The sequence below is a fragment of the Empidonax traillii genome, unplaced genomic scaffold, assembly GCF_003031625.1.
Source record: "Empidonax traillii isolate 1590-97213 ecotype Southwest subspecies unplaced genomic scaffold, ASM303162v1 scaffold34:size3740991, whole genome shotgun sequence".
NCBI classification, from domain to species: Eukaryota; Metazoa; Chordata; class Aves; order Passeriformes; family Tyrannidae; genus Empidonax; species Empidonax traillii.
This window is the reverse complement of record NW_020955227.1, coordinates 2,205,071-2,219,079: the sequence shown is the minus strand read 5'-3', so window position 1 is coordinate 2,219,079 and position 14,009 is coordinate 2,205,071. Positions and strand designations below refer to the sequence as shown.

At 49.4% G+C, this 14,009-nt stretch overlaps 1 protein-coding gene across 1 annotated transcript in view; it reads left to right on the top strand.

Annotated features, from left to right (window-relative positions):
• The window catches only part of COL27A1 (collagen type XXVII alpha 1 chain), a 143,202-nt gene that overhangs the window by 102,161 nt on the left and 27,032 nt on the right, over positions 1-14,009 (top strand). The window contains exons 32-37 of the mRNA XM_027877854.1: positions 39-92; positions 876-929; positions 3,199-3,252; positions 4,666-4,719; positions 5,480-5,533; positions 7,380-7,487. Coding sequence (XP_027733655.1) covers positions 39-92; positions 876-929; positions 3,199-3,252; positions 4,666-4,719; positions 5,480-5,533; positions 7,380-7,487 — 378 coding nt within the window. The remainder of the gene's footprint in view (positions 1-38; positions 93-875; positions 930-3,198; positions 3,253-4,665; positions 4,720-5,479; positions 5,534-7,379; positions 7,488-14,009) is intronic.

Here is a 14,009-nt window from a genome sequence, read left to right as displayed (position 1 = left end):
GGGGTTGGAGCTGACCCTGGTGTTTTTAATTTTTCCAGGGTATCCAAGGACCTTCTGGACCTCCAGGAGCAAAAGGGGCTCCAGGCGACCCGGCAAGTGTCTTATCATTCTCTTCCTCTCCCTTTCCTAGTGCACACACAAACACTTCATCTCTTTGTCTGTCTCCTCCCCACCACTTACCCAATTCCAGCTTCTCTGTCCTTTCCAACTCCAGCGTGGTCAGAGATGTGAAGGACTTGGCTAGAGTCCTAGGAGCTGTAAGGAAAGACAAGGTCAGACCCCTGGAAAGCAAAAGGGGGCCATGGATCAGCCAGGGAGAGTGTAGGATACAGGCTGGAGTGGATTTTGGAAAGGAGAAAAGAAGGACAAAATTGGGGCTGGGGCAGGGTCAGATGTAACAGGAGGGGCTGGAGTGGGCTAGTAGGTTGAATGGAAGGAGAACCAGGAAGGAGGCTGATGGTGTCAGAACTGAGCTACAGCTTTGGAAGAGGCACTGGGGGTGACAGGGGAAGACACAGACCTCAAGTAGGGTCAACAGGAAGAGGGATCTCTTCCTACTCTCTGTGTCTATGGGGACCCTCCTGGACTGTGAAGGGAGAGGGTAAACCAGGCACTTTCAGGTTGCTAACTGCAGTTATTTTAGACAGGAGCCAGAAAAATGAAAGGTCTTTGCCTTCTCAATGAGCTCTTTGCCTGCTAAGGTGCCTCAGCCCACCTGTTGCTTGCCTCTCCATCTCACTGGCCAGTTCTTGCACAGTGCATAACTCCTCTGAGGTGTGGGTGGGAGCTGGTGTTTTATCTTTCAGACTACAGAAGTGATGCCCCTTCAGAAATGAAGGCAAGTATGAAAAGAGTGTTTTGTGTCTGTTTTTCAGGGTCCACAAGGACCACAGGGGCCACCTGGACCTTTGGGAGAAATTGGGCATAAGGTAGGTGTGATCTTTGTTCCCGTTTTTTTTTCCCCTTGCATCAAGAGTGTCAGGACTGAGGGAGGAATAAGTGTGCAGGGGCACATCCTTCCACCCCTGGAGATGTGGAACGAGCAGGAAGGATTTCCCTGAAGTCTGAAAGTCAGCTTCCAAAGCGAACAGTGGAAATCCGAAATTCCACCATCGCTTTAATCGCAGGCCACAGACACCCAGCTGGTGGATGTGCAGACCCATCTGCACACCAAGAGAAACATTTTAAGGGTGACCACACCACGGACCAACTTTTTGCACCAGAGTGCGGAGTCAGGGACCCAGTACAGTAGCAATTCAAACTGAGCACTGGCCTTTCCCCACTCCCTGGTGCTGTTGTTGACGTGACACAGGTTTGCCAGCCTGCCCAGATTGCCATGGCAGCCCCAGCACAGTGGAGGAAGCTCAGAGACGCCTTTGCTGCTGACGATGCAGTTGGGCTGTCGTTGCCATGAAGCAGTGGCACAAACACACCACAACCGAGCAGCAGCTGCCAGACAGTGCCCTGATGGAGTGCAGGGAGATACCTCCATGGTTTCCCCCCTACCTCCTCAGCAGTTTTGGCCCCATTTCACTCCCACTGAGTATTATACTCTTGGCTCTGCATACCAGGTGTGCCAGTTCCCCTTTGGTAGCTCCTTTCCACAGGTCCTGAGCTGTAACACAGACACGATGTTTCTCTTGGTCATGAAAACAGCAGCAAAGGTGGTTTTTAATGCAGTCTATGCAAAGTGTGTGAGTCATGAAAGTTTCCATTCTCATGGCTGCTAGACTGGATGGAGCGAGCTCTCAGCGTGGTAAACCACACTGGGGAGCTGGAAAGCTGCTACCCAGCCACTCTGAGTGCTGCCAACCAAAAAAGTACAGAGCTTCATTCAAATCCGTGGCTCTTCCAGGAGCCTTTCTCTGCACTGGCACCTCTGGAGAAACCAAAGCAGGATTTTTGCTTTCATTGGAGCTTGAATTTTCTCATTGCGTGACTTGACCATTTGTTCACAAACCCAACATACACCCTGCTCCCTCCTCTGCTTGAATCCATTTCAGTAAGCCAGGAACTGGCTTTATTCCCTGGGCAGCTCCCTTGACTATGTGCTCTTTTTTCCTTTATTCCCAACTGTAAAGAGAAGGGAGATTGTTGTCCGGAATGCAAATATCATAAGTAAATAAACCACTCAAATCCTTTAAAGAGAAGCTTTACTGTCCCATCTTTGGGCTTGTTTTACTCATTCCCCACGCTTCCCAGAGGTAGGAGAAAAATGTACAAAGATTAAAGCTCCCAATAGATCTCGGTACTAAACATAGCGGACGACCGTGACCCCGCTGTCACGGGGCTGCACATGGCACTGGACACTGAGGGAGTGCAGTTTGCAAGGTCATTCTCCCATCTTCCTATCTTGCTTCCCATCATTTCCCAGGTCAGGCACTCGTTTTTTGGCTCTCTGAGGGATGCCAGGCCCCTCTCAGAGGAACGAGACACTTTCCCTCAGCTACTCCAGCCTGATTTTGGTCTGATCCCAGCCATTGGTATTTAATGTTTTCTGGCCCAGTGCAGCCAGAGACAGTGGGTGAGGGATATCAAGGCTTACCTGGCCAAAATTTGTGCTGGAGGATTGTTTCAGTGGATTCAGTGTAACCTTGCTGCTCTTGGCTCCCTTTAGCTGCCGGCACCATCATGCCCCTGCCTCTCTGGGAACAGGGGGCAAAGGCTCAGCCTGAAGCTGTGGAGTCTGGGGCAGATTAACCCTCAGTAAAACAAGACCCATGGTGCAGAAAACTTGCTCACACCAGTGCTAATGGAGAAGTGGGGCTGCTGGGAATCAGGGAACAAGAGCCCAGCCAAGCATTTTTGTTACCCACTGTTAACAGCCAGTCTGGACTCTGGTAAAGGGCTTTCAAGCCTAATTCTGGACCTTTCCCCCTCTTTCCCAGCTCGTTCCAGTGGGGTTACCTACCTCAGAAAGCAGAGGGACTGGAAGGAGATAGAGAAAGGTGCTTGGCAGAGGAGGCTGGGGAGAGGGGAAGATGTGAGAGTTGATTAAAGCCCTCCCAGAAAGCAGGCACGAGAGGTCCTGGGGCTCTTTGATGCTGCAAACCCTGAGCCAGCTCCAGGGAGGTAATTGCATTGCAACCAGAGCTCGGCTGTCCCAGGAGGGCTCTGCTAAAGGAATTATGTCTTTGATCTTGCTTTCTACTTAGTTACAATGGGTTTTTCATCATCTTGGATTTTTTTTTTTCCCAGGGACCGCCTGGCTCAATGGGACAACCTGGCCTTGCAGGTGAACCTGGCATGAAGGTAAGAAAAACCCTTATTGCAATTTCTCTGTCAGACTGGGGAGATAACAGCAACTTGTGTTCCTGCAGGATTGAGTGGCACTGTAGGTTTGCCCTCCAGCAGCTGAAGCAGAAAGTGCTTTCAACAGAAGATAAATTTTAAAATTTAAAACCCAGTTAACTTTAGCTTTTGGTTGCAAATTCCTGAGCACCATCCTGAGAGGGAGGCCCTCAGTGCTGGGGAGAAGCACCATCCTGAGAGGAAGGCCATCAGTGCTGGGGAGAAGCACCATCCCAGGGATCTTGTGCCTCAAGAACTGTGAAGGGCTCAGCTCTCTGCAGATCCAAAATCTGTATGGAGAAGGGAGTCCTCAAGACCCAGAGATCCAGGCAGATTCTAATTTGAAACCAGAAGTGTCTTAGGAAGGTCCCAAACTTAAAAATACCCTCAGACAAGTTCCTACCAGTTTCCAAGCCTCAACTCTGTGGGGACTGAGCTCCTCTGATGGTTACAAGGGAAGGGTCCCCTGCTCCAGACTATGAATTCACCTTCTTGTCCACATGGAAAGGCCTATAAAAGCTGTCTTTTTGTTTGAATAAAATCCCTGTGCTGAGCAGCTCAGAGAAGTTTTTATTTCATCCTAACCCCCTTGGTTTGAGGGTTCATTCCTGTGATCAGAGCTTTTGAACAGACTCTGTGTGGGGATTAAATGCAGTTTCCTCTGTGCTGCTCTTCACTCCCACCCCCAGCCCCATCCTTTGCCATGTTTTCCTTGGCAAATCTTCTGACACTTCACTGGAGCTACTGTGCCTTTGGCATCCTGATACTGCACGAGTGTTTTCAGCTCCTGTGCTCCTGGCTGCCCTCCTGGGGAGCAGGACACAATGGTTTGCACAGACACCCCTTTACCCACTGCCAGTGCAACAGGTGGTAGCGGGAAGTCAGGGAGGGAGAGTCCTGTCCTGCTCCTTCTGGAGCTTCCAAGCTGGAAGGAGCTGGACCAAGGCTGGTCTGGGCAGTCATTGGTTACAGACCAGTTTGCTGGTTCTCTCCTTTCGGTGCCATCAAAAATTCATGTTTTTCTCCAGGGGCTGGGGCTCAAAGAACTGTTGGGTCTCTTCTCCCTCGCTCTGGTCGTGTCTGCCATCACACCACATTGCAGCCAGCATTGCTGCTTGTCCAGGAAGGACCATGCCCAGGAAATACCTACAGGCAGCACAGACCACTCCTTAACCCCTGTCCTGTTGAGCTTTATTGCAGCAGAGCCTGCCAGATGAGCCCCTATGTGCTCTCCCTGTGCTGGGCCTTTGGACCCCCTTGAAAACTGAAGATGTTCAAGAAAAAGTCAAAATGAGGAGTGCAATGGGACGTGCTTCATGTTCACTCACCATCAGCAAACAGCTTGTCTCCATGTCTGAGTTTCCTTCTTTTTAGGGTGATCCTGGCCAGTTGGGAGTCCCTGGAGAGCAAGGTCTCATTGGCCAAAGAGTGAGTATGGCCACTTTTTCATGGGGCTTTTGTGCCTTAACAGTTCCCCCGAGGCTCTGTCCCTGCTCACCAACAGCCTGGGCAGGCAGACCCTGCCTTGGGCATCCCATAACCCTCATGGCCCCTGTCAGTTCTCTGGGAGGTGGAAGGCTCTTCCCCACAGAATCTGTCAGCCTGAGTTCTCCAGCCTTGGTGAGCCTCTGGGGTGCCACAGTGATGCTGTGACACCCTCTCGTGTGAAAGGGGCAGTGTGGGAACAGATGTGGGAACAGACCCCTCCTGTTTGCCAGGGGCTGTGTCCACACAGGGCAGGGGATGCTGGAGCAGAAGGAGGCATTAACAGGGAAACACTGGCTACACTGTGCACGTGTGGGAGGGAGCTGGGGTGGGATGAATGCGTGGATTGAGGCTTCCAGAGTCTGTGTCCCTTCTCAGGACTGAGGTCAGTTGTTGGAGCAGGATGGGGAAGCCCCAAGTTGCATGAATACAGACTGAGCCCCTTTTCACACAGGGAAGGAGGTCTTCCCACAGGCCAGCAGCAGGTCCATGGAGGAGAAACTATGGCTCAGAATAAAGCAAGAGGCTGAATTCTTGCTCCAGAGGAAGAGCTTGTTCAGCATTAGGGTATGGGATAGGACACGTGTCAAAGTGTAGATTGGGCTCCTGCTGCTGCAGCCCCACTTTTACCATGAGTCAGCTGCAGAAAGCAGAGAGTAAAGCATGTTGAACACAGCCTGATGGTTCTTCCTTCTGTCTGCAGGGAGAATCCGGGCTGGAAGGGGACAGCGGGCTTCCTGGGCCAGATGGGATCAAGGTAAACCTCACTCTCATGGAGTTTCAGCTCTCACACACATCTCTGTGCACTCATGTCCCTCTGATCCCTTGGGCCAGCAGGAGGCCAAGGGGGTTACTGGGTCCTGTGTGCAATCAGCCTCTGCCCTCCTCTCTCCAAGGACTTTCTTTCTGCAAGCACACATAACAAACTCCTCCTGTTTCACTCCTCTACCCACATTTTTGGCATCTGATCAGATCTCCAAAAAGGTCAAGTTCTTCAAAATCTGGTTTCCAACAATTTGTCTGTTTTATTTGAGTCTTTACAGATCAAATTTCCAACTAATCAGGAATTCCTGGGCCTGGCAAGGGAAATCAAGAATTGTCCATCACTCTCCCATGCACCACTGACCAGAACAATGTTAGCAACTAAAGAAACCAGATCCCTCTCCCCTTGGCAGAGCCCCAGGTGCTCACTCAGGGCTCATTCTGTATGTAACTGCTGTGAGTTTGCTACCTTGCCTTTGGAACAGGACTCTGATTCCTGTCCCTGCACAGCCAGCCTTTCCAAACAGGCCAACAGTTTTGTTCCATGGAAAGAAAGAGCAGCCGATCCCACAACAATGCAGTTTATTGGTTCGTTCTAGTTAAGCTATTTGCCATGTGTGTCTATTTCTGCTTATCTCTGAATGCTGGACCAAAAAACTCTTCCTTAAGGACAGTCAAGGCTTCTGTGTTCTCTAACTGTCTCCAGGAGCTCTTGAACCAAACCAGCTCTTTCCAACCCAAATGTGTCTCTGGACAGTTTACCAGATGTGTCTCTTCCTTAACCAGACGAGATGTTGCTGAGCTCTCACCATGCAGGTGCAACAGGAAAATGACTCAGTAAAGGCTGGTTGGCTCCAAAAGTGTAGGTGCTGATCTCAGTATAGAACTGGAGTGGTAGTACTGAATAATGCGAAATGCTGACCATATTTTATTTGTCTTGATAGAAGAAAAACAGCTCCAAACTTATTTCTCCTTACGCTTCTGTGATTGTATTTCTGTATATCTGCATCCCAGTTGGTTGTCATTAATCCATACTGAAGTTTTATTATCTGCCAGACTTTTTTCCTAAATTTCCAAGACTGGTTTCACCAGTGAAGGTTTAAGTTAGACATTAAGAAAAATTTCTTCACAGAAAGGGTAGTCAGGCATTGGAACAGGCTGCCTGAGGAAGTGGTGGAGTCACTATCCCTGGAAGTGGCAGCTGGGGACATGGTTTAGTGGTGGGCTTGACAGTGCTGGGTTAATGGTTGGACTCACTGATCTTAAAGGTCTTTTCCAACCCAAGTGATTCTATGATTCTGTAACTGTAAGAACAGTGATTTGACAGGGTACCTACTGCTCAGACTATAAATCCTTCACAGGGCACAGTGACACTGTTTTCCAGAGGTTTTTTTGAGCCCTGGACTGATTCCTGTTTGGCAGTGAGAGCCAAGCAGCCACTCCAAAAAAACCCATCCTATTAAAAGTCTTCCAGCACCCCAAGTTCAGGGCTTCTGGGTGAGGCAAGGCAGGCTTTCAGATCTTGTCTGCCTGCCTCATTCACGTGGGACGTTCAGGCCTTATTGCAGGAGAAGCAAAGGGATTCAGGTTACCCTGCGTAACGGGGGAGTTCCTTCTCCTCTAGCCAAGAGATTTTAAAGAAAAAAAACCTGGTTTTGCTCCTTTTTTAAATGTCAAGCGTATTATGACTCATCCTCATTCATCCTTTTGCTTGCAGGCTCTTTTCCTCTCAGCCTCCTGAAATATTAATTATGTGGTGGGTTTTTCCTTGCAAGAGGCAACGCGCAGTGACCCGTGTGTTGTGTGGGCATGAAAACCTCCCACTCTCCTCTCTTCCACAGGGGGACAAGGGAGAGCAAGGCCCGGAAGGAGAGAAAGGAGAAAAAGGCAACGAAGGACTGAAGGGAAAAGAGGGACCTCCTGGATATCCCGGAATCACAGGTGTCCGAGTGAGTCTGCGAATCCAGCCCGTAGGCGACCCATGGGTTCCCTGTGGTGATGAGTGTGTGAACCAGGACACTGCCTAGGGCAGGAGGCCACCTGAGGTGTCACTTGTTGCAAATGTTGTCGTAAAGTATGTTATTTTTGTGAAAAAAACTGCATCTGGGGGCTGGTTTGGTCTTTCGGTCAGGACATACTTGAGATGTGGATCGCTCCTCTGGTCTGCCATAGGCCTTGGGACACGGTGCCTCCCTCCTGCACATGTAAGATGGATCTGGCAGGATGTTAGAGAAGGAGGTACAGAGTGCTGCAAGGGGCTGAGTTTCCCTGTCTTTGTTGTCATGGATGTAAGTTGTGAGAAGCATGGGGCTCGTCCTGCAAAGGCATAGCCCACCTGTGAGTGGGATGCAGCCACCCTGACCGGAGGCTGTGCCTGCCTGCAGCACAAGTCTCATCCCTTGTGCAGCTGGAGAACATCTCAGGTCCCACCCCACACACCGTGGGAAAGAAATGAGTAGCCCATGTTTGGTGGCAGCTCTGAAATCCCAGCCTGGGATGAGAGGGAAGCAGCAGAGCAGGCAGGTACTGTCGAGTGCTGGGTGGATGCTTGGTGGTGAAGCACGTTGATTTTCCTTTTGGTGACGTTGTGGCTGGCTAAAAAGAGGGCAGGGAGAAGGGTGTGAGGGGATGGAAGCAGAAAAGGAGATGGATTTATGTTATTTTTGGGCTGAGGTTGGGATTTGAACACTGACTCAACTAGAAAGTGGAAACATTGGCTTAAAGCTGCGGTGCAGCACCATAAATGTGCAGAATAAGCCTGTAGTCCTGTCCCAAATAAGGCCACCCTTGGCCACAGCCCCCTGGACTCACAGGGAACCCTTTCAGGATTGGGATCATATCATGGGGTGGTCCCCAGTACCTCAGCTCCCTCCCAGCTGCAGGCTGGTACAGCTGGACAGTCGCCCTCCATGTGCTGTACTTCTGGCTGGTTCGTGTGTTTATATTGTGCGTGTTTTAAGAACCAATAAAAATACTAAAATCATGCAAATGCCATATTAAGTTATAAAATATAAAATATAGATTCTCTCAGACTCCATCCCTGCTGTTTGCCAGCATGTCCCTGGGAACATGATGCTGTTTTCTGGTTTGTTTTTTTTTTTTAAAGTTGTCAATAGAGCCAAAATTCCTGCTCATAATCACTCCCTTTTGTTTTTTTTTTTTTTACTGCAGAGTGCTATATTTCCATCTACTATTTTAATATGCTTCTTTGTATATCCTTATGCCTAAAATCCAGCAGACTTTCAGACCTGCACAGGCTCCAGATAGTGTTGTCTCCCCCGCCAAACTCCATTACCTAATACACAGGCTGGTGTTCCTGTGCTCACTCTGAGGTCATTCAAATCTGGAAGTCCTCTGACAGAAGTACAAATAATTTTTCTCTTCCCATTTTTCTCCTTTTTTGAGACTTTTATTCCACCTTCCCATGGAGACTACAAATACAAGCAGGATCTTCCTCAGATAAGGTTTGCAGAGGTGCAAACCACTGGAGACGACTTCAACCCCATCCTTTCCAGCTGAGCGATGGAAGCTGGAATATCCAGCCAAGCCATCCTCTGGAAGACATGCCACAAAAACCACCACAAACTGCACAATGCATAGACAACTTTAAGGCTGCTGGACAAAGAAAACAGAAAATCTTGTTGTGGAAAAGTCATGAAGGTGTTCACCCGAGGGCACATGCCAAGGTGACAAACTCCTGTGCAGGATTTGTACGGTGGCTCAAACGTTGCTTGGGGAAGGGAGTGCCAAGGAGGCACTTGGACTGCAGGGAGGAGGCATGTTGGGTTTGGGTGTGCTGCAGATACTGTGTGATTACACATCACACATGTTGCATATGGTTTTAATACTTCTGATGTGATAGTGTTGTGCTGTCCAACACTCAAAGGTTCAAAGGTTCTTCGTCTTTAGCTATTACATCTTCATTTGGTCTCTCCTGGCATGACAGCCATGAGTCCTTACATCTGTGCTTCACCACTGCCTGGATCCACTGACGTGTTCCTGGGCTAGAGATGTTGCCTCTGCTCCAGTATTGGGATAGCCTGCTCAGCTACAAAGGGGACAGGGGAGCTGTTGATGCTTCTGTGCTGTTACTGGGAGACACACACACACAAGGATCTGTGCAGTCACATGTGACAACAAACTGACCTCCATCTGGGAGTTTTAGCTCATCTTCTGCTTCTGGAAGAGGTCCATGTCAACCTGAGGAAGCTGATGCCCGGCTGCAGTCATGGACACAGAGACAAGCTTTTGCTGTGCCTCAGCTTGGCCCTGTTGTACTGGAGGGGACCCACAGAGACTTGCCCTGAATGGACAGCAACAGCCACTGGAAAAATCCTTTTCACCACAAGTCCCTGCAGTGACACCACATCTTGAAGATTTGTCCTTAATACCGAGGGCATGTTTAGTCTTAATCTTTATTTTGCTTATGTCTACAGGAATGTGGCACTTCACTCTCAAGTGTCCTCCTGACAGATGTAGGAAATGAGGCGCCTGATGGCTCTGAAATGATGTGACTTCACTGCTGGTACATTTTCAGCCCGTTTTGTATATACTGGCCTGGGGCAGAGGCTCAATGCAGTCACAGAACAGGTAGGAGTTGGGGAACTTGGCAGGGCACGGTACCAGCTCACACCCCATGTGGCACTGGGCCAGCAGAAGGGATGGAAGGAGATCAGCGGTTCTTGGGCCTGCACAATCCGAGAGCTCCCTGGAAATGGCAAAGGAAGGGATGTACTGGAGCACCTTTGAAAACTGGAGGAAGCTCAGAGGGTCTGTTCAACCCTTCTAGGTCATGCAGGAGACATTCACCCAGCGATCAATGGGATCAGCAGAGACACATCTGGCTTTGCTGGGCAAGGCTTCATTTTCCAGAAAGCCATCCCAATGCTGATACAATGCCTGAGCACAACCAAACTTACCTCTGCGCTCAGGAAACATTTTTCAGGGATCGTTAGCTTTAATTTCACTCAGCCATTTCCAATATTAACATATCTGAAAACCAGTTTCCACTGTGGTTTTGAATCTCAAACAGAAAGGAGCAGGGAGGCCCCAGCCGAGTCTCCAGGGGCAGTTTGTACATGTTTCAAAGCCAGTGGATTTCAGCAAACAAACCTGGCAGCTGAGATGGTCCATGAGTCTCACAGCTGTGGCTGGCAGGGCTCGAGGCAGCTGGAGCTGAGATAAGTGAGTATCCTCTATCTTTTGGTCACTTTGTCCGAGTTCACACTGCTCCCTTCAGCTCCAGTTCCTGCTCAGGGAAGGAATGGGCCAGTTGCCCCCTGGTCATAAGAGAGAGATCAGAGCACAAGCGCAAGATCCAGTTGAAATTTCCAAACTCACATCGGAGATGTGCACCTTTCCTGAGCTGCTGACTCACGTCACCTCCTCCCAGAGGCTTCTATCTTGTTCTAATCCAAACTTGTTGCCTTCACTTGCCCTCGACTCTCTTCTGAACATGGCTCTTCATCCTCTGGTTGGCTCCTCTGTGCAACAAAGAGCTGAAAATCCTTTCCCCTTGGGAGCACCAGGGACTGTTTGGGTATCTACATTCAGAGAGACTGGCTGGAGACACAGACCCCAGGGTCAGCAGTGAGGGGAGCAGGAGTCATGCTCTGGAGATCCAGGTTTTCTCTGTGGGCAAGGCAAGACAAGGATGTGCCTCCTCAGTATGTGGAGAGACTGAAAGTTACAACAGCCTGTTGAACCCAGGCAAGGCATCCATCAGCAATGCAAGCGTCGCAGTGTGGTCGGCCAAAATAAAAAGATGATTTATTCTGCCAACCTGTAAGGCTGTGAGGGGATGGTCAACAGAACATGAGAAGATTACTAGAGAAAAACATGCATTCACAAAGGATCTGGCTGCCTGTCAGTGCTGCTCGTGGTGACAGAGGATGGTAAGAGCCAGAGGCTGAAGTCACTCGTGTGCAACCAGCAACCTGGTCACAGGCAAGTGGGCCCCGAGAACAACCCCTCTGCCCAAAAAGTGCTTCCCCCCACTGTTTCTCCTCTCCACCGATGGAAAATATGGCATTTCAGCCCTTTCCTGGGAGGACAAGGCATCCAGCGGTGGCTGAGGAAGGCCCAAGCCATTTGGCAGCAGGGAGGTGGTGGGTTTCCAGCTCCGCTCCGTGGCTCTGCACTGTGGTTTTCATAATGTGCCGGTTGTCATACATGGCAGACATCTGATAGCAAGGGTTTTACAGTTCCAGGAAAGCAATTGGAGAGCCTGGAAGTACTGAAATGCAACATGCCCTGAAACAAGAAAATCCCTCATTGTTCAGCAAAACTGGGAGTCAAGTTCTTTCCACTTCCTTTTTAACCTGAAATCCTATCTGCAGTGTCATTCAAGCCACGTCAGGACTCGGAAAGCTTTGAGCCAGACGCTCCAATGGTCTAAATTACCATAAACAATTACATCAGAGAAGATCTGGCTGCATGGGCCAGCCCTGCTGCGTGGTGCAGATGTGCACCATCAGCCCAAAAGAGCTCAAAGGGCCGTAAATCCTTTTGCTCTGGTGCAACAAGATCCAAAGTCCTTTCGTTTGCTCTTCAGGAGAGTAGAGTGACAGAGCTGGGCCGGAGTGGAGATCTGAGAAGGGTTTTTGAGGGAACTCACAGTGCTTTTAGAAGGATCGAGCCACTCTCCAACCCAGTACAGAGCCCAGAGTGAACTCGTGGCTCTTGGCTCCAGCACTGTGGTCGCAAACCCATCACTCCCCACACACAGCACTGGACGGTGCCCCAAGGATCATTCCCACTGTGTTCTTGTCTCACCCTCATCTGCAATCTATAATCCTGAAGTGGAAATTGGGCTTGCTGGCCAGGATGGACTTTTTCTCTGGTCCCAGCTGAGATGGGGCTGGTGTCTGGGCTCTGCAGTGCCAGGGCAGAGCAGGAGCTCCTTCTCACCCGACACATTGCTCTAGTACAAAGTTGTCCAAACATCACTTACAGCAGAATTTGTCCCAGAGTGGTTTTTGCTCTTTGTTCTTTTCTGTTTCCTGCCACTGAAAACATGATTCAAAGGTTTTCTGCAACAAAGCTCCTCGCTCTGCTGTCTCTCAATCCAGCCATTCACTCTGCACACATGAGCTCAGAGACAGCTGGCAGCACCACATCAGTTCCATGGCATCCAGCTCCCTGAAGACACTGAGGCTGCAGAAGGACAATCCTGGAGTCACTGCTGGTTTTAATCTCTGCTCTCCATGCAGGAATTTATGCTTTTTTTTTTTTTTTTTTTTTTTTTTTTTTTTTTTTTTTTTTTTTTTTTTTTTTTTTTTTTTTTTTTTTTTTTTTTTTTTTTTTTTTTTTTTTTTTTTTTTTTTTTTTTTTTTTTTTTTGATAATATGCTGAGCTGTTATTTCCTGGAAAAGCTGTTTGTCATGCCCTGGACCATGGGCTGTCTGTGGAGCTCTTACTTAAAAGGAGTTTCTTGAACTCCCTCAGCTGGAGGGTGGGGGGTCACCCACTGACTGAGCAAGGAAAGGAATGGAGAACACTGGACTTGGTGTGGGCTGTGACAGCCCTGCAGGGTGTCAGTGGTAACTGAGCTCCTCACACCCTTCATCTTAGCAAATGAGTAGTGTTACTCCTAATCTTGCCCTTGAGGAATGTGTTAGGAGTAGGTGCACAAGGTAGTAAAGTGGCTTGCCCAGGGTCATGCAAGAGGTCAGTTGGTGGCCAAGGGGGACCAGGAGGAGAGAACAACAGACCATACTTGTCCTGCCCTACAGCCTGTCCTTTCCAGGAGCTGCTACATCAGCAGGGCCAGATCTTATACTGGAGCCATTCCAGAGCTGAAGGTGCTTGCACTTGGCCATGGTGTGTCCTTGCATCACAGCCTTGGGGTATCATTACTTGTGCCCACCAATATCCAGTGCATCACAGGTGGCCTCAGGCTCAGCCTTTTCTGGAAGTCTAAACATCCCATTTTATGGAGAGATACATGCTGGATTTTGTTGTTTGGGAGATTTTACTGTGGAGGATTCTTTTCCCCCTTTTCAGCTATTCTGCTCTCTGTGATTCAGTCCACCAAGTCCACTGAAGCCTTTAGAATGGATGTGATTGCCTGTGAGCCCTGTGAACTCTACAGGGAATCACAGAGCTCTCCCAGTCTCCAGGGAACCGCTGCTTGCAGCAACCCAGGCTGCTCTCCAGCAGCTGAGGGGCCTTTTCGCCCTCACAGCGAAGCTGTGCTGCTGGGGGAGGCAGGCTGATCCCAGCTGGTCTTCGTTTAGAGTTAATAGGAGTCAAAATGAGCCAGAATTTGAAATAAATCCCATTGACTTGGCACAGTTTCTTTCCTGACTCAGACTAAGGAGATGCACTTTTTGGGCAGTTACTCCAAGATTCCCCTCCTTATTGCAAGAGGGGATTTCATTCCCCTCCTCTTCCACCACCTCAGGGCATCTATGTCCTTCAAAAGGAAGATATTAACTCTTGGTGTTTGGAGGAGTGTAAATCAGCATTGT